Source organism: Ovis aries, chromosome 6 (genome assembly GCF_016772045.2).
Source record: "Ovis aries strain OAR_USU_Benz2616 breed Rambouillet chromosome 6, ARS-UI_Ramb_v3.0, whole genome shotgun sequence".
NCBI classification, from domain to species: Eukaryota; Metazoa; Chordata; class Mammalia; order Artiodactyla; family Bovidae; genus Ovis; species Ovis aries.
This window is the reverse complement of record NC_056059.1, coordinates 26,223,284-26,248,246: the sequence shown is the minus strand read 5'-3', so window position 1 is coordinate 26,248,246 and position 24,963 is coordinate 26,223,284. Positions and strand designations below refer to the sequence as shown.

Sequence of the window (24,963 nt, the reverse complement as noted above, 5' to 3'; positions counted from 1 at the left end):
ATATCTCACCAATAAAAAGTATTTATCCACATATTAAAATTTTTTAAAACCTACAAGAAAAAGAAGTATTTCTTGCCTTAGTTAATACTTTAAGTTATCAGACTTTGTGGTTACATAAACTGTTATCCTAAGATGACCCATGGAAAACCCCGTAAGAATTTTTTATAACAATTTTTTAGTTCACATAAATATTAAATTCTTATTGACTGTAATAAGCACAGCATTTTACAGTAACAAGTTTAAAATACATAACTAAAGAAATTTTAGCTTTATAGATTACTGCAAAGAATTTGCTGCAAAGATTACTCAGAGAAATCTTAGCCATATTACTACCACCTCCCCCAAATACTTCAACTTTTAAGATGAGTAACATATTATAACTGAACCTTTTTCAAAACAACTGCTTAACTCTTTGCCAGACCTTTCACCAAAATTACTAAAAGTACAAAGTTAGCTGAGAACAGATTTCGTATTTGCAAATTAAAAAAAAATTTTACTATACTGTTTCAACTAGCAAAATATTTCACCTATCAAATCATTTGAATTGACAAGGTCCAGAAATCAAATCAGAAGGGGGAGAAGGGAAGAGATCATTCCCTTACTTTAGAAATCAACCCACAAAGTCAGTCCTAGACCATTTACTGAAGAATGAACAGTGTAACTAACTTGTTTAGTCCTCAGACTTTGGACACGTTGCTATTTCCTTAAGATTCTATACTTTGGATATCAGCAAACACTGTGGTACAACAGAAACTAAAAACAAACGTCCACATATTTTCTTTTAGAGCTGTAGCAAAATATTAAGTTTATCAAATTAATCATTCCAAGTCACACAAGGAACACGCATTATATGCCTGTTGGAAAGACAGTGTCACGTTTAACACACTCTGGAACTTGGCTGCTTTAGTTTGAACTCCACCCCACCACTTATTTAGCTGTGCGATCTTGGGGAAGTTAGTCACACAAAGTTACTTCATCTCTCCGTGCCTTGGTTTCCTTATCTGCGAAATAAGAATAATACCTACCTCATAAGGCTGCTAAAAAATTAAATGAATATACGTAAAGCACTTAGTAAGATGCCTGACATACAGTAAGTGCTGTGTTAACTATTAACCTATAAAGATTGCTTAAGTTAAAGTTCACTATTACAGACTATTATTTAAAAGAACATTTCTATTAAGTCAGTTGCTTAGAACTTTAAATCTGTAGCCCTGGAAATGCAAGGCTGGTTAGATCTGTTATAATTCCACAGACTCTTAGTGAACACAGTGAGCAAAAACTACAGCTTCCCACTGTTTCTATGAAAGATGTATCAAAAGCTCCAACTGGGGGGAAAAAAATCTTATTTTTCTGATCACATTCTCAGGTTCTAGAAGTAAGAGACTAGAAATGACTACATAGTACTTAAGAGACAAAAGTCATCTTTTTTCTCTAGACACATATAGGAACTTTTAAAGAGAACACTGCTGATTTTTACTGTAAAGAGAAGATACTGAATGGGTAATAAGTTTTGTATTTCTGAATAATGGCAAAGAAAAGAAAAATAAAGTCAGCTACGTGAATCTCGTAGCAGAGATGAAAAGGTAAGCATACCCATGCATGAATACACCTGCATGCAACACATCGACGGAATATTAACTTTATCTAGTTCTTCGTAACTGACAAATTGTCATCTCTGAGCATTGCATTTGAAAATCAAAATCACTATCGTATTCCCATTTTTCAGCTAGCCTTAGAAATTTCAAGGTCACATAGATATTAAAATTAGACTGTAAATTCAGGCTCATTTCCACTTCTCAAAAAATTCTCTATGACAAAGATGGAGCAACTCCAAAACAGCAAGAAAATTTCCAATAGAAGCAGAGAAGGAGAGGAAAAAATTACCATTGCTATAACTACTACTTCACAGGTTCCTTGTTACATCCAGGACTGTAGGTACTTCTATATTCTTAATCTTATATAAATTAAATAGAATACTTAACAAACATTTTTTGTGTGTGTAGAGTTTTCTATCCAAACTGGATTATGGTTACATAATTCATTAAACATCTTATTCTCTGCAACTTTGGAGTGCAAACTATGTCTGTTTCTAAGCTGGACTTCTCTAAATCAAATAATTAGGCATAATATTAATTCAGAGTAAAAAAACAAAGTAAAATGTAAAATATAAACACTAGAACCAAGTTTCTTTGACTGATGAATGAACTCTGATAACACTACGTTTTCTTAAAACAAAAACACCCATATTAATATGCAAGATCTGCTTGTCAATAGTCTTTGTTTAGCAAAAAACATCACCTTATATAACATATTTGCCACATGAATTTAAGATTTACTTTTTATAAACTCTCTGCAAAACATGTTTCTAAGGGATAAAAAGGAAACATTAGATTAGCTGACTGTCCAAGTGGATTCCACCTATGAAACAAAGGTATAGTTTAAAAAAATTGAAAAGATACAATGTAAAAGCAAGTAAAATTATATACCTTCAGTTTAACTAAAGAAATAAAAATATCTTATCTTTAAAAGAATTACAAGTCAAAAAACAACCCAATAATGAAGAAAACAGAATGAAGATAAAAGCTACCAAAACAATGTCCCACTGGAGGCAAGATGGCCTGCCATTTTTATCAACTGATATTAAATCTAACTTTGATCTACTCACAAGCTCTAATTCTGACCTGGCCACAATTCAAATGCCAACAGAGTAACAGGAGAGTATTGTTCAAAGTTTTACCACAGTACCTGTTAAGATAAATGGTTCCTTTAATTTGCCTATCAACCTTCTTAACAAATTTATTATCATTCAGTATCCTTTCGTGTGTCCCTGTGTTCTGTCGTGCTTTTGAACTGTGGTGTTGGAGAAGACTCTTGAGAGTCCCTTGGACTGCAAGGAGATCCAACCAGTCCTTTCTGAAGGAGATCAGCCCTGGGATTTCTTTGGAAGGAATGATGCTAAAGCTGAAACTCCAGTACTTTGGCCACCTCATGCAAAGAGTTGACTCATTGGAAAAGTCTCTGATGCTAGGAGGGATTGGGGGCAGAAGGGGACGACCGAGGATGACATAGCTGGATGGCATCACTGACTCGATGGATGGGAGTCTCAGTGAACTCCGGGAGTTGGTGATGGACAGGGAGGCCTGAGGTGCTGCGATTCATGGGCTGGCAAAGAGTCCAAAACGACTGAGCAACTGAACTGAACTGTGTTCTGTCCTGGGTGTTTTTTTTTTAAGTATAGTTGATTTACAAAGCTGTGCTAATTTGAGGTATACTGGCAAAGTTTTAAATCTATACACACATACATTTACCTTCTTTTTCGTTATAGTTATTACAAGGCACCGAATATAGTTCCCTGTGTTATAAAGCAGGTCCCTGTGCTCTATTTTATATATCATGGTGTGTTTCTGTTAATCCCAAATTTATCCCATCCTCCTCCCTTTCCCCTTTGGTAACCAAAAATTTGTTTTCTATGTCTGCGAGTCCATTCCTGTTTTGAAAGTAAGTTCATTTTTATCATGTTTTTTAGATTCATTAAGACACATCTTAATTTAACTGATCTCACATACACACACTTGATAATCACATAATATCAAATTGACAATGACTGATATTTTACATAACTTTCAGAGACAAAAATTCCCCAAATGCCAACCAAGGTGGGACAAGCAGGAAAAACCTATGAGTCTTTAGGTGCTTATGATTATGCCCAGCAAAAAAGGAATAAGGAAACTCACAAGCTAACTGAAATAGCAATGAATAAACACACTTTTTTGTAGGCTTTTACAGGGATACTTCAATTGCAACAAATACTATTCAGTTGCTTGAAAAAAAAAATCCCACTATTTAAAATTGCCAAAAAGAATTCTAAACGACTAATCTGTGGACAAGGGTACATTAAAAATACTAAAAACAAAACAAACAAACAAAAAACCGCATTTTTTACACTAAAAATGAACCCTTTAAAGTATTTTACAAGCATCCTCAAACTGCTATAGTTTCAATCTGGCTCTCGACTTTCACAAACCAGATTTTTATGTTCCCTACTCCCCAAATTTAAATGCAGTGTTCAAATCTCCCAAGGGTCAGCAACTAGAAGGAATACTATACTGTATCACTGACCAGGATCACTAGAAATTAAGCTTCTAAAAGTTTACACTGAACAAGGTATAGAATCCCATTTTGTATAATTTGTATCTTCAAGAGCACCTGGTACAAACTCCTAAACATATCAGGGGCTATAAATATTTACTGACTGAAAACACTCCTTCAACACTTTGTAGTTTTGCTCCCTGCTGTTGAAACAAAATAGCATAGATTTGCAAAACCCAAAGGACCTAAATAAATATTACTGAAACTTCAGAGAATACATTATTGTTTAGTTTAGAGGGTTTAGCCTTGCCCTTATTACCAGCTGTAAGCTTTTAACTGATGCTAGTACAGAGGGCAAAAGAGTTGTAAGTAATACCATAACCCATTAAAAGGTTTTAAGTTTAAGGTTTTACATATTTATCGTTTAGCTATTTAACATCAATGTTCTAAAAATCAGTTAATTGTATCAGCAACTTAAGAGTTTTGTAGTCAATCTAATTTCCAGGAAAATAAACGCATACTGGTACCAATAAAAGAAATAATCAAGCTTTCTGCCTTGAACTCTGGCAGGAAGCTCAAGATAGTTCACATCAATGTAATGAAAAATAAGCATTTTTGTATTCTACAGACCTTTCTATACCTCGTTTTCAAAGTAGTTATAGAAGTCTTTAAAGAGTCAAAGCAAATTGGGAAGCCATAATCAAAATCACAAACTATCATTAAAGATATACGAAAACATCTGGCAACGAAGGTCTGGAATTAGTTCCAGATATCAAAGGTTTTCTGGTGAATGTATTACGCCTCTAAATTATCACTTAGATGGCGACATTCCTAAAACGGCAACATAAGCCTGGAAGTTTTAGTGAGCCAGTGCAGGCAAAACCAAACTATGACAAAGATACTCTCTCCTTTGAGCGGTAACTTTGTGCTCTGGGATCAACTTGCTTCAGAGAAGTTTAAGATGGTACCTAAATTGGGAGGGAAACCAGTAGAACGGATAAAGAGAAAATCAAATGGAAAATTAACTCGAAAAGTTAAGTTTCTATTTCCAATAAACTGCTCTGTGATATCTTCCAGACGATAAAGACTCGGAAGAACAGACGGATCTAGACCCAGTCCCATTCTCTGAGGCGTGCGCACAGCGCGAAGATGAATGAATGGAAGACAGGCGCGTGTGAAATGCAGCCGGTCCGGCCGGCAACCAGACCGGCAGCAGCTCTCCGTAGGCCTCGCTCCTCCCCCTTCCCTCCTCCATGACAGCCCGGTCTCGAGCACGGAGGGGCGAGGACAATGTGGTCCCCCTTCTAACCACCCCCCAACTTTCATCCTCCTCTCAGAGGTTTACCGCGCAGCACGGGGTTCGCCTCCCCACTCCAAACCTTTCTCGCCTCCCCTGCCGCCAACCCCGGCAACTCTCCGACGCGCTGGAGTAACATGCGCTCGCCCCTCTCGGCTCCCCTCGGCGAGGTCGAAGCTTCTCCGCGCGTGCCGCGGCACCACTCCCGCCCAACCCACCTTCTGGCAACGCGAGCCCACCGGCCTCCCGGCCCACGGGTCTAATGAACCCCGGCACGCGCGCCGCACCCGAGTCCCTGGGCTAGAGAGAGGCTCGGGAGGGAGAGAGGGAAAGGCTGCCCCGGGGCGCCCTCCTCCATCTCATTCCAGGCCGGCTCGCCGCCCACCCTCCCTGCGGATCCCGACGCCTGCTCGGAGCCGGCTCCGCGCCCTCCTATCCCGAAAACACAATTCCCACAACCCTAGCCCAGGGCCCCGAACACCCTCCATCCTCGCGGCCCCCTCAAGGCTCCGCCGGAGGCGCCGCGCCGCCCCTCCCCCACTCCTCTCCCCGAGCTCTCGGGCCCCCACCAGAACGTGTGCTCCACACGCCGTAGCGGCCAACCTCCGGGGCGCCCCCAGTTGTCCGCGGGGAGGTCAGGCCCAAGAAGAGGGGGAGGGGGCGGCAAGGGGTAGCATGCGCGCCGGGAACGCCGTCCCGCGGGGTCCCCCAGTCCGAAGGGAGACCGAGCGCGGGGACCGGTGGGGGTGGGGGCCAAAGGCAATACTCACCGGTTCCACAGTCGCCATCTTAGATCGATCTGATCGCACAACCGCTCCTGAAGGGGGAGGGGGGGTGAGAGGAAAAAAAGGAGATTCAAACCGGATTGGCCGGCTACTGTTCACGTGACGGACGTATCCGTTTGGCCCTGGCGGCGCCTGCGCAAGACTGCGGCTGCGTGTTTAACGAGAGGCTTCTGGGAAGTGAAGTCTCTCACGCTCCCTCCTTTTTTTTTTTTTCTTTTAGGCAAAGAAGTTAAAAAAAAAAAAAAGAACTGTTCACGTGGTCGGTGGGTACGGTTCGCGGTTCTCGGAGCGGCGGACACTTGCGTTCTGCAGGGTGGTTTTCAGTCCTCTGGTCTTCCGCCTGGATAGATGCTGTCGCACTTACTGCCAGGCATGCCTACTGTGCCCTTTGTCGCCCTGTCCTCCCATCTTCCCCGGAAGGTTGAGAACCGAAGGCTCAGCACGCTCAATAAGGCTTCATTTGCTTAGTTGAGGTCCTAGGACGAGTTGCCTGTGTGTTTATTTAATTTTCTTTTGACTTCTCACCATTTTCTCTTAGTTTTAAAAAGAGTTGGTGATGGAGAATAGTTGTTTGAGCAACTATTATTCAACCCTCCCCGGTCCCTTGGCTCCGCTAACACTGGTGGTCACTCATTGCCATCACTGCGAAAAGGGGGTGGCGGAACCGCCCACAGTACCCACTTGCCACAGGTTGGGGGAGGGGGAATGCACCCAACAGCTTTTCCTGTTTCAACTCCTGAAATTAAGACTTCAGGGTTAAATCTTGAGTGGAAGTAAAAATGATTTGCAAGTTGTGTCCTCTCGCTTCCACTGTTCTGCTTTAACGTGAACGGAAACAGCCCAAGTCCAGGTGCCAGCCAGGGAAGCCACTCCGGCCCCCGCTGACTAAGCCCTGGACTGACCGTCAGGAGTCGTTAGGCTAGGTCAACTATGACTCTTGACGTTGACTCATTCTCGTTAGGCAAGCGACTTAGTCAGTGCCTCAGCTTTTTCATTTATGAACCACAGGTAATAATACACTTACCTCACAAGGGTTTGCTGTGCTAGTGATTGTAACCAGTTTTGAAGATGCATCGGACTCTATAAATGCTTCACTATAAGCAACCTCGTGTCTTCCTAAGGATCAGCGGCTTCCCTTAATGTTTTTTTTTTTTTAAACAATTAAAATTTTTTTCTTTTGTGTATTTTGTTTCATTATCGTATACACCAACGCAATTTTAAAGTTTCAAGACAAGACCCCCCCCCCCCACTTTTTAACTGTAGCTACCCTCCACAGAGACTTTAATGTTCAGGAAAATATTGTTATATTCACAATAATCACTGGCAATTAGAAATTCATCCCCACTATGGCATCCTACATTTCCTTTCCATGTAGGATACTGTGCTGTCATTTCTCAAGACAGTGTTACTCTGCACGGTTATAAATAGAGGTAAAGATATCTAGTAGAGTGCTACTCTAAGGTTTAATGATACTTTCCATGCTTTTTAAGAATGTTCACACCAGAAAAATAAGTAAAAGCAGGTTGCCTGTGCCTGCCTGCTTGCTGTGTTGCTGATGTTCTTAACTGTGTCATACCTATTATTGAGTACATAATGGTTGCTTGAGTTGACTAACACATAATTGAGGCTGTAATAAGAACTCAAAAACCATGGCCTGTTCATATGCTTTGGTTTACCTGGATGTCAGAGACAGTTAATGGAAGCTTCTGACCAGTCAGTTTAGCTTTAGTAGGTTTAAAGTAGAATTCTGAAAAAATAAATGGATAATATGGATTTCTATTTACAGACTATCTACTTTTAGCCTATGCAAAGTAATTACAGTCGATCTCAGTCTTACTTTCTGTTGTTTAAAATTAGTATCCTGTTACCCGCTCTGACTATATAGTATAGATGTATTATTTTCCCAGTGCTACAAGATAACAGAACAAAAGAGATTTAAAATTTAAAGAGATTTTAGTCCCCATGTGGGATTGAAAACCAGTGATGTTTTTAAAACTTGTGTTTAATGATAGCTTCCATTTTATTAGCTTTGCTCTTGATAAAACACACCTCACTTTTATCAGTCATCTTAGTGCTTCTACAATATATGTGTATATACTCCTATTCTTTGTAGCTAATTTCTATTTTGTATGAGCTTTGTTGCATGTGTTTTATGGCACATTCATATGTCTGCCTAATATTACCATCAGATTCTGCCATGTCGAAGACTTGGTGATTAGGTTTTTAATCTATGTATCTATATGGTTGTTTTGTTTTAGCAACCTGAAATACACAGAGCAGAAATTTTATACTTTATCTTTTAATCCACAGAAAAAGTACATTTTTGTGCTTGTACTTAAAGCATAATAACAGGATATTTATTATGGGATATGGTATTAAAATGCTTTTATAAAAAAAATACTTTTATACTTATTGGGGTTATATAATTAATACATAACTAATGACCCAGCACAGTATCATGGTGAAGTGAAGTGAAATTATTGTTTTAAAAGCCTGGAATAATTTGGTTATCATTTAACATCTGTAATTAGTCATGATCTTTTCTTTGCATAGTATATTCCTGAAGCTGATACATTACTAGTCTTTATAGATTTAACTCTTGGTAAAAAGACTTTAAATAATTTAATAAAATACATAATAAAAACCACATCATTTTTATCATGTATTTTGTCATTCAAATTTTATTTAGATTTTCTAGATAACCAAAGTCATTGTTTTACTGGGCACTGTTTAACTCTGGTTCAAACTAATCACATCTGCCATGATCAATCCCTCAAAAATATTACTGCAACACGGTCTAGAAATTTTTTTAAATAGGCCTTGGAATTTTAGACAATCTATTTAAATTAGATCCCTTTCTTAGACTCTGACTAGTACAAAGCAATCATTTGTCTTAAAATGAGTAGGTTTTGAGACTGAAGATATGAAATTCCATAATAAAGTAAATGATTCTTAATATTTTAATGTTGGGTATTAATTTTAGAGATAATCTAAATCAACCTCTAGTTAACACTTTTTAAAAAACCATTTCACTTTTTTTTTCACTTTTTTCACTCTCAAACTTGGTTATACTTGACAGTCTATTTTTTAAATTGCTATTGTCACTTTCTACAATGATATTACTTTAGGAAGGACCTAAAATGATGGCTTCTAACATGATGAATAATCTTTTAAATTACAATCAGTTTAGTATTTGTGAGCATGAGCTCCAATATCAAATTTTCTTGGTTCATAATCCTCATTCTACCATTTACTGTGTGACCATATGGAGATATCTGTCTCTTTCTGCCTCATTTTTTGTCATGAGTTAGATGGGGCAATAACAGTACTTACCTTGCATGATCAGGGTGAGAAATAAATTAACCCATTAACATGCTTAGAATAGTTCTTAGAACATAGTAAGCACTCTATGTTAACTATAATTACCATGATAAAATATCACATGAATATAAATTTCTTATTTCTACTTTTTGTATAGTATAATATGCTGAAAATAATATGCTTAAAAAAAACCCCACTCACTGTCTTTAAGCATAATTAAACGTTATCACCTCCATCTTATAGACAGACAGACTCAGTAAAGTTAGGGGACACAGGCAAGTCCACCAGGCAATGGTGAGCCGGAATCCAAACCCAGTTCTCTCGACTCTAAGATATTCTTTCCTCCATACCAGAGCTGCTTTCCTCCAACAGGGTCTTCCAAAATACCTAGGTCTCTTTGAAGAACTTTTAATATTAAGTTCAATTACAAAACTTGACAATTCAAGAAGTACTATGTTAGTAATGGGAAATGTGTAATATTCAAAGGATATTGAAAGGACATGGGACGCCCAGGCACTTCCTTTCTGGCCTGTAAAATCTGTTTGCCATCCTAAGTCATGGGTATATAAATAGTTCACTACCCATATAAAGAAGTGTGACTAAGAACCGAAAGGGTGCAGCTAACAAGCAGCATAATAAACGCTCATTCACCTAATGATAGAGACAGTCACTTAGCTTCTTCCCTTATTGCATTCAGATCTCTGTTCCAGTGCTGTCCCCTGAAAGAAGTATATTACTATTTATCCCCTTGCACTGCTTTATCAGACCACTTTGTAACCCTTGCTTTAAACCCAATATTATACTAAATATTATTTAATTGTCTGTTGTCTCCACTAGCAAAATATTAGCTCCTTGATGATTTGCAGGTAGATTGCTAATCAATATTTGGGAAAAACCCAAGTCTGATTTTTAAAACTTCACCAAAGTCGGGCCTCAGGACTAATAATGCAATAGAAAAAATTTCTATGTCCAGGCATCATATAAAGCAGTTTACATGTGTTGATGATACCTCATTTTATCTTCAAAAGAACTTTCTGAGATAATGAAACTGAGGTTAAATAACTTTCCCAGAAACACAGCTCTGCCTTCAGGGCTATTAACAATATATGATATTGACTAGATTGTAATTGGACTGCCTAATAAGAAAGTCAGACACCGGAAACCATGAGAAATAACCTGCGAAGAGGATGTGAAAAATTCATGTTTAGTACCAACAATTACTATAAATACACTTAATGTACCTTTTAAAATTGAAATTAGAAAAAAATTTAAATGTATGGGATGCAATCATAGTCTATAGAAATAACCCACATGATTGTAAACACCCAAAATTCAGAAATTTGGGTGGAACTTCAGAGAGGATTTTCTGAAAATCCATGACTGCATTTTCATTGCTACATACCTGAGTTAACTGCTTACACTGAACTTGTCTAGAGAAAGAAATGTATTAATGGGTGGAAGTTGATCTGCTTGCCATGTGTAACAGAAGAATCCAGGATAACAAAATTTGATGATCTAGCATTGTTCTGGTGACAGAGTAGTTGTTGTTGTTCAGTCGATAAATCCTGTCTGACTCTTTGCTACCCTGTGAACTACAGCATGCCAGGCTTCTCAGTCTATCACTATCTCTCTGAGTTTCCTCAAACTCATGTCCATTGAGTCAGTGATGCCATCCAACCATCTCACCCTCTGTTGCCCCCTTCTCCTCTTGCCCTTAATTTTTCCCAGCATCGGGGTCTTTTCCAATGAGTCAGTTTTTCACATCAGGTGGCCAAAGTATTGGAGCTTCAGCTTCAGCATCAGTCCTTTCAATGAATATTCAGGGTTGAGGGGACAGAGTACCCTGGCACAAAAATATGAACTCTGGTCCATTGGCCCCCAATGGGAATGGTTTCTTGGGGACACCACAACTATACAATTGCCTTGTTTTGATTCCAGGTTTACCAAGCAACCATACGATAAACATATCTTCTGGTATTGATGGTATATATGTAGGGTTGATATGGATACACGAATGTCTAGGCCACAATAGTTACATTGCTCAGAGTCCATTTTAAAAATAGCATTAAGTTTTTTAGCTTGTTTTACTTATGCTCTAGTAGCTTGGCTAAAACAAAACTACCCCTGTGGACTGGATTTTCTATGTGTCCTCAGACTGTGATGATTCTCTGTTGAAGTGCCAATCTACAGGAACTGTCTGGATGGCTACCCTCCCTAGGGCTTGTCAAGTGTTCTTCTCCAACAGCATCTTTGGAGACTTGTGAATTATAAATTTTTAAATTCATCTGCCTCTAAATTCTTAAAAACAGGGGATGTACTAGAAATTCTCAGATATTACCCTATATGTTTCAAGTAGCTAACAGAAAACCATGATTACTGTTTTGTAAAAATAAATAAAATAATCATAATTATACTCCCAGAAAGCCATTTATATCTTTTTTAAAAAAGTGAGAAATCACTATTAAAGACTTGGTATTTGGGGAGGGCATTTGTCAGGTCTGTGGATGCATTCAGTACAAATGTGACAGCATTCACAGCTCTGAAATGGAAAGTTGGGAAACAAAGGCCCATACTTTCTCACATCAGTGCCTGAGATTATCAGGTCTTAAGAAAGGGAAAAGGATTTGACCCTGATATGCATATTAGCAGACTGGATGTTGCTGTTGTTGCTGTTCAGTCACTAAGACGTGTCCGACTCTTTTTGACTCCATGGACTGCGGCATACCAGGACTCCCTGTCCCTGACTATCTCCTGGAGTTTTTCCAAGTTCATGTCCGTTGAGTTGGTAATGCTATCCAATCATCCTCTGCCACTCTCTTCTCCTTTTGCCTTCAGTCTTTCCCAGGATCAGGGTCTTTTCCTCTGGATGTACTTAGTTTACAAAAAGTGACTTCTGGGAAATGAAAAAAAAAAAAAAAAATACCATGCTAGGCAGATTTATGAAACCTGTTAGTTTAATTGTGAGGCAATTTATGGAGATGGAACCTTAAAAAAAATCTGACCTTGCTTAAAAATTTTTCCATTTATGTCTATATGTTTTTCCCTCCTGAAAGGTAAGAAAATAGGTTCATATGATAGTCATAGTCAAATGGGATATCTATTTCATTTTTCAATAAAATAAGATGGCAAGTAAACATGATCTTATTCCTTTATTACAGCTTAATTTTTACATTCTGAAATATATTTTAGAAATACATAGGAAAATGTCAGCAGTCATTGCTGAAACTGAAAAACTAAAGGGGAACTACTGTTTTGTTAGGTAACAAAAAAAGATTAGCTAAATGTAATTAATACTTCAAGAGCAAATCAATCAATAGTACTTGACTGAAAATATTTGAGTGAAAACATTTAAATGTGACTCAATAACATTTTTTTTGTCTTAAAAAGCAATGTTACATTATATGTCAACTGTACCACACTACAACTTAACTGTATCATTATTTTGGGAGATTAAATCACATATCTGATAGAAGACATTGTTGCTCAGTTGCTAAATCATGTCCGACTTTTTGCAGTGAGTCCATGGGCTCCTAGGCTTCCCTGTCCTTCACTGTCTCTTAGAGTTTGCTCAAACTCATGTCCATTGAGTTGGTGATGCCATCCAACCATCTCATCCTATGTCCTCCCTTTCTCCTCCTGCCTTCCATTTTTCCCAGCATCAGGGTCTTTTTAAATGAGTCGGCTCTTTCTTTACATCAGGTGGCCAAAGTATTGGAGCTTCAGCTTCAGTCCTTCCAATGAATATTCAGGGTTGATTTCCTGTAATATTGACTGATTTGATCTCCTTGCCATCCAAAGGACTCTCAAGAGTCTTTTTCAACACCACAGTTCAAAAGCATTAATTCTTTGGCGCTCTGCCTTCTTTATAGTCCAGTTCTCACATTCATACATGACTACTGGAAAAACCACAGCTTTGACTTATGTAGATCTTTGTGGGCAAAGGGATGTCTCTGCTTTTTAATATGCTGTCTAGGTTTTCCATAGCTTTTCCTTCAAGGAGCAAGCATCTTTTAATGTCAGGGCTGCAGTCTCCATCTGCAGTGATTGTGGAGCCCAATAAAATATAGTCTATCACTGTTTCCATCATTTCCCCATTGATTTGTCATGAAGTGACAGGACTTGATGCCATGATCTAGTTTTTTGAATAGTGACTTTAAAGTCAGCTTTTTCACTCTGCTCTTTCACCTTCATCAAGAGGCTCTTTAGTTCCTCTTCACCTTCTGCCATTAGGGTGGTGGCATATCCAAGGTTATTGATATTTCTCACAGCAATCTTGATTCCAGCTTGAGCTTCATCCAGCCCAGCATTTTGCATGAGGTACTCTGCATATAAGTTAAATAAGCAGGGTGGCAATATATAACCTTAATGTACTCCTTTCCCAATTTGGAACCAGTCTGTTGTTCCATGTCCAGTTCTAACTGCTGCTTCTTGACCTGAATACAGATTTCTCAGGAGGCAGGTAAGGTAGTCTGGTATTCCCATCTCTTTAAGAATTTCCCCTAGTTTGTTATGATCCACACAGTCAAAGGCTTTAGCATAGTCAGTGAAACAGAAGTAGATATTTTTCTGAAATTCCCTTGCTTTTTCTATGATCCAACAGATGATGGCAATTTGATCTCTGGCTCCTCTGCCTTTTCTAAATCCAAATTGCACATCTGGAAGTTCTTTGTTCATGTACTGTTGAAGCTTAGCTTGAAGGATTTTGAGCATTACCTTGCTAGCATGTGAAATGAGTGCAACTGTGCAGTAGTTTGAACATCCTTTGGCACTGCCATTCTTTGGGATTGGAATGAAAACACCTTTCTCAGTCCTGTGGTCACTGATGAGTTTTTCAAATTGCTGGCATTTTGAGCGCAACACTTCAAAAGCACCATCTTTTAGGATCTGAAATAGCTCAGCTGGAATTCCATCACCTCCACTAGCTTTGTTCCTAGTGATGCTTCCTAAGGCCCACTTGACCTCGCATTCCAGGATGTCTGCTCTAGGTGAGTGATCACACCATCATGGTTATCCAGGTCACTAAGACTTCTTTCTAAATAGTTCTTCTGTGTATTCTTGCCACCTTTTCTTAGTATTTTCTGCTTCTGTTAGGTTTATACCATTTCTGTCCTTTATTGTGCCAATCTTTGCATGAAATGCTCCATTGGTATCTCTAATTTTCTTGAGAAGTTCTCTGCTGCTGCTGCTAAGTCATGTCAGTCGTGTCCGACTGTGTGCAACCCCATAGATGGCAGCCCACCAGGCCCCCCCATCCCTGGGATTCTCCAGGCCAGAACACTGGAGTGGGCTGCCATTTCATTCTCTGTGAAAAGTTCTCTAGTCTTTCCCATTCTACTGTTTTCTTCCATTTCTTTGCATTGTTCACTTAGGAAGTCTTTCTTATCTTTTCTTGCTATTCTTTGGAACTCTGCATTCAAATGGGTATATCTATCTTTCCTTTTCTCCTTTGCCTTTAGCATCTCTTCTTTTCTCAGCTATTTGTAAGGCCTCCTCAGATAACCATCTTGCCTTTTTGCATTCCTTTTTCTTGGGAATGGTTTTGATCACCACCTCCTGTACAATGTTGTGAACCTCTGTCCATAGTTCCTTCAGGCACTCTATCAGATCGAATCCCTTGAATCTATTTGTCACCTCCACTGCATAATCGTAAGGGGTTTTATTTAGGTCATACCCAAATGGCCTAGGGGATTTTCCTACTTTCTTCAATTTAAGTCTGAATTTTGTATAAGGAGTTCATGATCTGAGCCACAGTCAACTCCCAGTCTTGTTTTTGCTGACTGTATATAGTGTCTCCATTTTCGGCTGCTAAGGATATAATCGATATGATTTCAGTATTGACCGTATGGTGTTGTCCATGTGTAGAGTCAACTCTTGTGTTATTGGATGAGAGTGTTTGCTATGACCAGTGCGTTCTCTTGGCGAAACTGTTAGCCTTTGCCCTGCTTCATTTTGTACTCCAAAGCCAAGCTTGCCTGTTACTCGAGATATCTCTTGACTTTTACTTTGGAATTTCAGTCCCTATAATGAACATGACATCTTTTTTTTTGGTCTTAGTTCTAGAAGGTCTTGTAGGTCTACGTCTGGTGCTTAGCTTCATTAAAAAAAAAATCACAGCTACTTCCAGAGGGGAATGTTTCTACTTGCTTTTTAATTTGAAGCTGGGATGGGACAACAGCTTAAATTGGCTTGAATCTATAAATTAAACTTTTGTCCTTCAAAATGTTTAAGGAAGGAATTCCCTGGCTTTCCAGTGGTCAGGACTCCTGCTTCCACTGCCAAAGGCCCAGGTTTGATTTCTGGTTGAGGAACTAAGGGCCCTGAAGACACATGGCCAAGGAAAAAAAAAATTAAGGAATTTTGGAGTAAAACTGGAATTTAAAAAGTTATTTTATTACTTCCCTGGCAGTCCAGTGGTTAGGTCTTCCCCTTCCAATGCAGGACAGTGTGGGTTCCATCCCTGGGCAAGGTAGCTAAGATCCCAGTTGTTTCTGGGCCAAAACATAAAACAGAAGCAATATTATAACAAATTCAATAAAGACTTTAAAAATGGTCCACACTAAAAAAACTCTTTAAACAATTATTTTATTTTTATTGTTTTATTTTATACTGTTCTTTAGCTTGGTGATTATTTTTTTCTTTTTTTACCCCTTGGTAACTTTTAAAAATGCATTTAATCTTATAATAGTTTCATTTTAAATACAATATAACAAACATCATAGAATTGGTGCTCTTGAATTGTGGTGCTGGAAAAGACTCTTAAGAGTCCCTTGGACTGCAAGGAGGTCAAACCAGTCAATCCTAAAGGAAATCAACCCTGAGTATTCACTGGAAGGACTGATGCTGAAGCTAAAGCTCCAATACTTTGGCCACCTGATGTAAAGAGCCAACTCATTGGAAAAGACTCTGATGCTGGGAAAGACTGAGGGCAGGAGGAGAATGGGGTGACAGAGGATGAGACGAGTGGATGGCACCACTGACTCAATGGACATGAGTTTCAGCAAACTCCGGGAGATAGTGAAAGACAGGAAAACTTGGCCTTCTGCAGTCCACGAAGTTGCAAAGAGTGGGACACAATTTAGTGACTGTACAACAACAACAACAAAAAATAGCATTAGTATAATCCCATGAGGTGTTTTGTTTTTTGGCCACACTGTACAGCTTGTGCAATCTTCCCAGACCAGGGACCGAACCTGGGCCCTGGCAGTGAAAGCACAGAGTCATAACCACTAGACAACCAGGGAATTCCCCCAGTGAGGTTTTGAATGTCTGAAAATCCTGCAAACATCATATTGACCCACTGTATCAATGACATCATTCTAATCAAACTGGTTAAGCACGAAGGGGCTACAATATTGGAGACTTTGACAGGACATACATGCAATCAAAGAGTGGAGAATAAAATGTACTAAGATTCAGGAGCCTGCTATGAAAATACAGTTTTTCAAAATACATGTATTTATTTAGGCTGTGCCGAGTCTTAGGTTGTGGCACATGGGATCTAGTTCCCTGCTGCTGCTGCTGCTGCTGCTGCTAAGTCGTTTTAGTTGTGTCCGACTCTGTGCGACCCCAGAGATGGCAGCCCACCAGGCTCCCCCGTCCCTGGGATTCTCCAGGCAAGAACACTGGAGTGGGTTGCCATTGCCTTCTCCAGTGCATGAAAATGAAAAGTGAAAGTGAAGTCGCTCAGTCATGTCTGACTCCTAGCGACCCCAATGGACTGCAGCCTACCAGGCTCCTCTGTCCATGGGATTTGCCAGGCAAGAGTACTGGAGTGGGTTGCCATTGCCTTCTCCCTAGTTCCCTGACCAGGGGTCAAATCCAGGCTCCACCTCCACCCCCTCCCTGCACAGAGAGTCTCAGCCACTGGACCACCAGGTAAGTCCCTGAAAATATAACTTTTAAAAATCTTATTTATTTTTTAATTGAAGGATAATTGCTTTACAGAATTTTGTTGTTTTCTATCAAACATGAAAATACAATTTTTTAGTCAAGGGCATGTCAGGATATGCCTTCCAAACTAAAGGATCAATCATGGTATCTCACATTCCCCCACAGTGAAAAAGGAAGCCCAACATCAAATATGTCTCTTCAGGCTTTAAAGGCAGCATATTCTACATGTGGGTTCAAGAGATAAGAAAGGCTGCTAGCTTTGAGTAGGGCCCAGAGGAGAAAGGACTTTGAAGCAGTATCAGACTATGGTGCAATCAGGCCTTGGGCTATACTGCCTGGAAGACATATGATGTTAGATGTGTCAATGGTGGTGAAAGTATGCGGACTTTTTTCAAACCCCAGTGGAATAATCACAATGCAGGCCTCCAGGGTTCTAGAGCAAGGCCACAACATTTTCAGCAGAAAATTTTACTCTTGAAAAAAAAATTCTGGCCTGTTATAAGACCCTGGTAGAAGAAAGGGGTCTATTTTGTTTGTTATTGCTTTTTTAGGCTGCACCATCCGGTAGGAGGGATCTTAGTTTCTCGACCAGGGATCAAACCTGTGCCCCTGCATCGAGAGTTCGGAGTGCACTGGACAACCAGGGAAATCCCAAAAGGGGCTTACTCATGGTTACTGGACACCAAGTAACCATATGGTTATAACTATCCTGGTGAGGTGGGTTCTGTGAGACCTATTTCACCAAGTCCAAGCTTAGGCAGGCTAGCAATGATTCATTACAAGATGAAAGTGGTACATTAGGATTCAGCATAAATAGGACCAATGGGCACAAGCAGGTTGCACCAGCATCTTTCCTTCCATTTTCACTATGGCTATATGGGAAATTTCCCAGGAAGAGTTTATGGAGGAGAAAGATTCCAGCTTGAACCATGGCTGGGTTAACTTAATATGTGGATACAAGCTGAAAAGAGAAGAGTCACTACAGCCCCACGTAAGTGTGGCCTCAATGAAAAAAAAGGTGTTGAGTGAATTTCCTCCCCAAGGGTACATTGTGCCCTGGCTCCTTTACTTTGTGTGGAAAGATAAGTGGCCCACGGTTAGAACATATATAAACTCACGTCAATGGTGAATGGCTTGGCCAACTGGGCAGAGATGTGAAGGAAGATTACAAAATTAGAATAGAGTAGGTCTAGGGTAGAATGGATAAACAGATGAGAGTGTACGCAAAATATGAGGATCTTTGTATCCTATGTTAATCTCCACCAGACAGCATCCATCATGGAAGAAACGTAAGCAACTAAGAAACAAAATGACTTGGCCACTTGATAGTAGTCAGCCTCTGTCATCAGCCACTTCTGTGCTTGACCAGTGGGTGCTTAAATAGAATATGCATGGTGGCTGCACATGGACCCCAAAAGATGAATTTCACTTACCAAGGCTGATCCATCTGCTGCTGCTGCTGCTAAGTCGCTTCAGTCGTATCCAACTCTGTGCGACCCCACAGATGGCAGCCCACCAGGCTCTGCCGTCCCTGGGATTCTCCAGGCAAGAACACTGGAGTGGGTTGCCAGTTTCTTCTCCATCATCGGCAAAATCCAACTTAGTAGACAAAGAGAGGAATCATCATTGTGTCAGAAATCACTGACTCTGATGACCAACCGGGAGGACAGATATGCTTGGTGCCCAGAAAATCCACTTGGGTACCTCTTGATACATCCTGCCCAGTTGTGATGGCAAATGGACAAGTATACAAATTATTATGTACCAAAGAAGATGCGGTTCCCTGGGAATCAGACTTGTAGTATAAGGACCTGAGCCAAACCAGGAGGCAAACTGCCGAGACCAGCAAAGGTATTCTCAGAGAATGACAAGAATCTTCAGCAGATAGTGGAGGAGAGGCAAGATGAACTGAGTCACGGCCCTGACATCAGGGCTGTAATTCTTTCCACTTCTAAATTTCTCCTAAAAAATAGGTCTACTGGATCCGGGAGGAGGTGTTCCAGAATGTATAAGAAGTGGATCTAAGCAGCACAAGGGTTAAACTGCTGTCAACATAATGGTGAGCCACCAAGGTTCAACTTAATGAATGGCTTGTTGCCGCAAGCTCTGTATCAGAGTCTGCTTCCCAGGGAACCCAACCAGTAACAATCAATATACATAGATGACAGTTCGAAATTTTGAATAATTATAGTTTCAAACACAGGTATAGAAGAACACCTATATTTAGCATATTTTTAAAAAACTTAAAAGAACATGTACTAGCATTTGAATTGATTTGGAGAAGTTTATAATTTGTTATAATTTATGAATGAATTAGAAAAGATATAATGGCATAATTTGTCATAACACTCTGAGTACATATATTAAGCTGAATATGTCAATGAAGATGAAAAGTATTAACTTGCAAAATGACACATCTGGAAACTTAAGTTGTGATTTACATATTTTTTAGAAATTGCTTGTAAATAATCCATGTCATGACCTGAAGGATTACTATTGCCATTTAGGATAATACAGTTTGAGAATGTGGCTGAATGTTATTATACTTAGATAGATACCTTACTTACATCTATATTTAGAAATGCTAAAATCCTGAAATGTTATTTCCAATGTCCCTGCTATTTTTGCTTGGTAAAAATTCAGCATTTAAACAAACTGATCTTATAGTCTCCAATCCTCAACACCAAATTCTGGACCCCGGAAGGCCAGACCTTCCCACTAAGTGACATTATGTGATTATTAGTCAGGGTTCTCCAGAGAAATAGAATCAATAGGAGATACAAACAGGAATATATATACATACTCAGTCACTTCAGTCATGTCTGACTCTGCAATTCTATGGACCATAGCCGGCCAGGCTCCTCTGTCCATGGGAATTCTCCAGGCAAGAATATTGGAGTGGGATTTATATATATATATATATATATATATACATATACATACATATATATATATATATATATATAATAGGAATCAGCTCACACAGTTATGTAGGCCAAGAAGATCCACAATCTGTGGTCTGCAAGCTGAAAAATTAGGAAAGCCACTGGAGTAATTCACTCTTACTCTGAAGGCCTAAGAACCAGAGCAGCAAATGTTGTGTGTTCCAGTCCACGTCCAAAGGTCCGAGAATTGAGAAGTTGATGTTAAGTCTGGGTCCTAGTGCAAAGGCTGGAGAAGATGGATGTCTCAAAGCAAATAAAGAGCAAATTCACCCTTCCTCCACTTTTTTGTTCTATTCAGCCCCTGAGCAGATTGGATGACGCCCACCCACATAAATGGGTATACCATTCAAACACTAATCTCTTCTAGAAACATCCTCACAGACATTTCTAGAAATAATGTTTTACCAGCTATCTAGGAATTCTTTAGCCTAGTCAAGGGGCACACAAATTTTTTTTTAAATTTGAAGTATAGTTGACTTACAATGTTGTGCCAATCTCTGTTGTACAGCAAAGTGACTCAGTTATACACATATATACATTTAAAAAAATATTCTTTTCCATTATGGTTTATCCCAGGAGACTGAATATAGTTCCCCTCTATTTACAGTACAGTAGAACTTTGTTGTTACATTTATCCATTCTAAATGTAACAGTTTGCATTTATACCAACTCCAAACTCCCAGTCCATCCTTCTCCCTACCCCCCATCACTCTGGCAATCACAAGTCTGATCTCTATGTCTGTGAGTATACGTCTATCTAATAAATGGGTTCATTTGTGCCACTTCAGATTCTCTTTATAAGTGATACCACATGGTATTTGCTTTTCTCTTTATGACTTCCCTGGTGGCTCAGACAGTAAAGAATCTGCCTGCAATGCAGGAGACCCAGGTTTGATCCCTGAGTCAGGAAGATCCCCTAGAGAAGGGCATGGCATCCAACTCCAGTATTCTTGTCTGGAGAATCCCATAGACAGTGGAGCCTGATGGGCTACATGGGGTTGCAAAGAGTAGGACACAACTGAGCAACTAACACTTATGACTTCACAGAGTATGATAACCTCTAGTTGCATCCATGTTGCTGCAAATGGCACTATTTCATTCTTTTTTATGGCTGAGTAGTGTTCCATTATATGTATGTCCACATCTTCTTTATCCATTAATCTATCAGTGGACGTTTAGGCTGTCTTCATGTTTTGGCTGTTGTGAACAATGCTGCTATGAACATATGGGTGTATGTGTCTCTTTGAATTAGAGTTTTGTTCAAATATATGCCTCAGAGTGGGATTGCTGGATCACATGGTAATTCTATTTTAGTTTTCTTTCTTCCTCCCTTCCTTTCCTTCTTGCCACAATCTTTGGCTTGCAGGATCTTAGTTCCCCAATCGGGATCTAACCCATGCTCTTGGCAGTGAAAGCCTGGAATCTTAACCACTGGACTACCAGGGAATTCTTTATTTTTAGTTTTCTAAGGAACCTCCATACTGTTTTCTATCGTGGCTGCACAAATTTACATTCCCACCAACAGAGTTCCCATTTCTCCACACCCTTTGCAGCATTTGTTATTTATATACTTTTTGATGATGGCCATTCTGACTGGTATGAGATGGTACCTCATTATAGTTTTGATTTGCATTTCTCTAATAATTAGTGATGTTGATCATCTTTTCATGTGCCTACTGGCCATCTGCAGGTCTTCTTTGGAGAAATGTCTTTTAAGGTCTTCAGCTCATTTTTTTGCTTGAGTTGGTTGTTTTTTTGTTGAGTTATATGAGCTGTTTTTATATTTTGGAGACTAAGCCCTTGTCAGTCACATAATTTGCAAATATTTTCTCCCATTCCATAGGTTGTCTTTCAGTTTTTAAAATGGTATCCTTTGCTGTGTGAAAGCTTGTAAGCTTTAAGTCAGGTGCCCACATTTGACAATCAAACAAAGTTCAGCAGTGCGGGGGTATTCTAACTTGGGTTATAAAGTCACTCTTGGGCCAGTCAACTCTGCCTAGAGGAAGGGGTAGGATGTGTCACAACGTGATGACTGTGTGAGCCAGAGAGTTGGAGGAGTGGGAAGAGTAGGTTACAGAAAAGAGGAAGGAGTGACGTGCTACCAAGAAGACAGTGTTTAGTATAGAAGAAATCAAGACAAGAGCGCAATATCATACAAAGATGAATAATTATCCAGGTTAACCAAAATAGGCTTATAGAATGCATAATCTCGAATAAAAGAGTAAAAACTAAAGCGCATTTTGAAAGAAAGATAATTTGAAAATATCTAGAGGGATATATATCACTATATTAACAGTGGTTATTTCTGGAGAATGTGCAAGGGGAAGGGATCAAGGTTGCGGGAGGACTTTCTAACTTAAACGGTTGTTTGAAATTTTTTATAAATGTGACTACATTTGTAGTGTACCAAAACTTTTGAATATAGAGAAAAGAGAGAAGACCTAAGATTCCTTAAAAGTCCTTTAAGCAACAGAAATAGGGGAATGATAAATACTCAGAAACTAAAAGAGGTGCCATCTGTGATTTAAAAAAAAAAAAAAAAAAGAATCCATAGACTGTAAGAGAAACTGATTCCGTAGATTTGAAATGAAGAAAGAATAGACGTTTACTCTCTGTGAGAAGAACATCTGCAAGAGAAATGAAATCCAAACTGACGCAGTTGATAGGATACTGATGTCCTAAGTTGTTCAGTCGTGTCCTTACAGACTGTAGCCCACCAGGCTCCTCTGTCCATGAGATCCTCCAGGCAAGGATACTGGAGTGGGTTGCCATGCCTTCCTCCAGGGGATCTTCCTGACTCAGGGATCAAACACACGCCTCTTACGTCCTGCATTGGCAGGTGGGTTCTTCACCACCTGGGAAGAGCAAGATAGTGATAGAAGGTCACTAAGTGATCTGGATTCTAGATAGGTAAGAAAGAAAAATAAATAATTAGAGGAATCTGAGGCAAGAGAAAGTTGGTAAGGACTAGTTCAAATATTTCTAAGACCTAGATTGTTAAGATAGAACTGTAACCAATAATTTAAAACATAACAAAACAGGGTAGGGGGTACATGTAGGTGGTTCAAAGATCTAAAAGCAAGGAATGTTATGAAATGATGAGTTTGCTGATCAATGATGAGAGTACGGAATGAGGAAGAATAGCATGTTGCCTGATTAGGTAGAACTTGATTTTTTTTTTTTCAAAAAAAAAAAAAAATTAAAAATTGGCCAGCTGCTACTCTGTGTGAACACAGAATTTCCCTTTAGAGCGTATCTTTTTCTGAGAGGAACTGCTGGAGTGACTGCTCTCAGTTATGTAAATATACGAATATAGGCACCCTTTACCCTTTATTTTGTGGCTTGATAAAGCCTGCCCTTCCTAATGCCTCTTCATATGCAAATTTCCATAGAAAGCAAAAGGAGTCTCCCGGGTAGAAAGGAACCAAGACCTTGACCTCTCCTGTTTCACTATTCCAATTTATTACCATCTATTTAATGGATTGAGCCTGTCTCAACTGATGCCCTGGCAGTGAAGGACACCAGAAATTAGCCATGAAGAAAAGGGGCATCTGCGGATAGGAACCAAGCCCTACATGGCATAGTGTGTGGCTCCCCAGGAATCTTTCCCCCTTACCCCTTTACCTTTCACTTGTTTTGGAGGATGTATTCCCAAATATAAGTTAAAATGCTATAGCTTTGGGGCCTACACAGAAGGTATTTTGTCTCCATTTGGACCATCAAGATTATCATTGCTGTTAGTAGACAAAATAACACCCCTGAACTACAACTGTTAGTGAACTGGGCCATTTCTCTAATTCTTCTTCAGTAGCTAAACAGTTTGGAATTAGGACATGCCCCCTTGGCGAGTTTGGGATTAACCTAGACACTAGAGGGTTCAGTGGGTAAGGGATCTGACTGCAGTGCAGGAGACACAGGAGACACGGGTTTGATTCCTGGGCTGGGAAGATCCCTTGGTGAAGGAAATGCAACCCATTCTAGTTTTTCTTGCCTGAAAAATCCCATGGACAGAGAAGCCTGGTGGGCTACAGCGCATGAGGTCACAAAGATTTGGACACGACTGAAATATAGAACAGATAACCAGCAAGGACCTACTGCATAGCACAGGGAACTATACTCAATGCTTTGTAATAAACTACAAGGGAAAAGAATCTGAAAAACAATACAGATATGAAACTGAATCACTGTGATGTACACATGAAACTAAGACAACACTGTAAATCAACTATACATCAGAAGAAAAATAAATAGAAAAATTCTGAAAAAAATAAAAAATGAACAGGTCTCCTTGGACTCAGTAAGTTTCAAAGTATTTTTTAATAAGTCAGAGGAAAATGCCCAAACAAAGCCTATTTCCCCAATACTGAGTAGAAATTACCAAAATCAATCAAGATGGCTTAGGCATAATTAGAGAGGCACAACTGGACTGTGATTTTGACCGAGAAACTTAGAACCAAGTAGTTGCAATAGATCCTGCCTGAACAACAACTGCTGTGATTCAACAAAGGAGTGGGAGTTGGTAGTGGCCTCTCAGTCATCATTAAAAGCAAAGTCCAGAAAGATAAATTTGACTGGGTATTGTTTGCAAATTCAGGGCCCAGGAACACAATAGGGTAGCTGACTTGCCAGCCAAGAA

At 39.4% G+C, this 24,963-nt stretch overlaps 1 protein-coding gene and 1 long non-coding RNA gene across 2 annotated transcripts in view; both read right to left on the bottom strand.

Moving 5' to 3' along the window:
* EIF4E (eukaryotic translation initiation factor 4E) overlaps positions 1–6,187 on the bottom strand; it is a 41,322-nt gene extending 35,135 nt beyond the window's left edge. The window contains exon 1 of the mRNA XM_004009683.6: positions 6,157–6,187. Within this exon, the coding sequence (XP_004009732.1) occupies positions 6,157–6,174 (18 nt within the window). The 5' untranslated portion in view covers positions 6,175–6,187. The remainder of the gene's footprint in view (positions 1–6,156) is intronic.
* Positions 6,188–12,626: 6,439 nt separating this feature from the next.
* LOC132659932 (uncharacterized) lies at positions 12,627–20,249 on the bottom strand. The gene is made up of 2 exons (XR_009600996.1): positions 18,816–20,249; positions 12,627–15,980 (listed from the first exon to the last, which is right to left on the bottom strand). It is a non-coding gene; the product is annotated as an uncharacterized LOC132659932 (long non-coding RNA).
* Between the last annotated feature and the right edge of the window lie 4,714 nt (positions 20,250–24,963).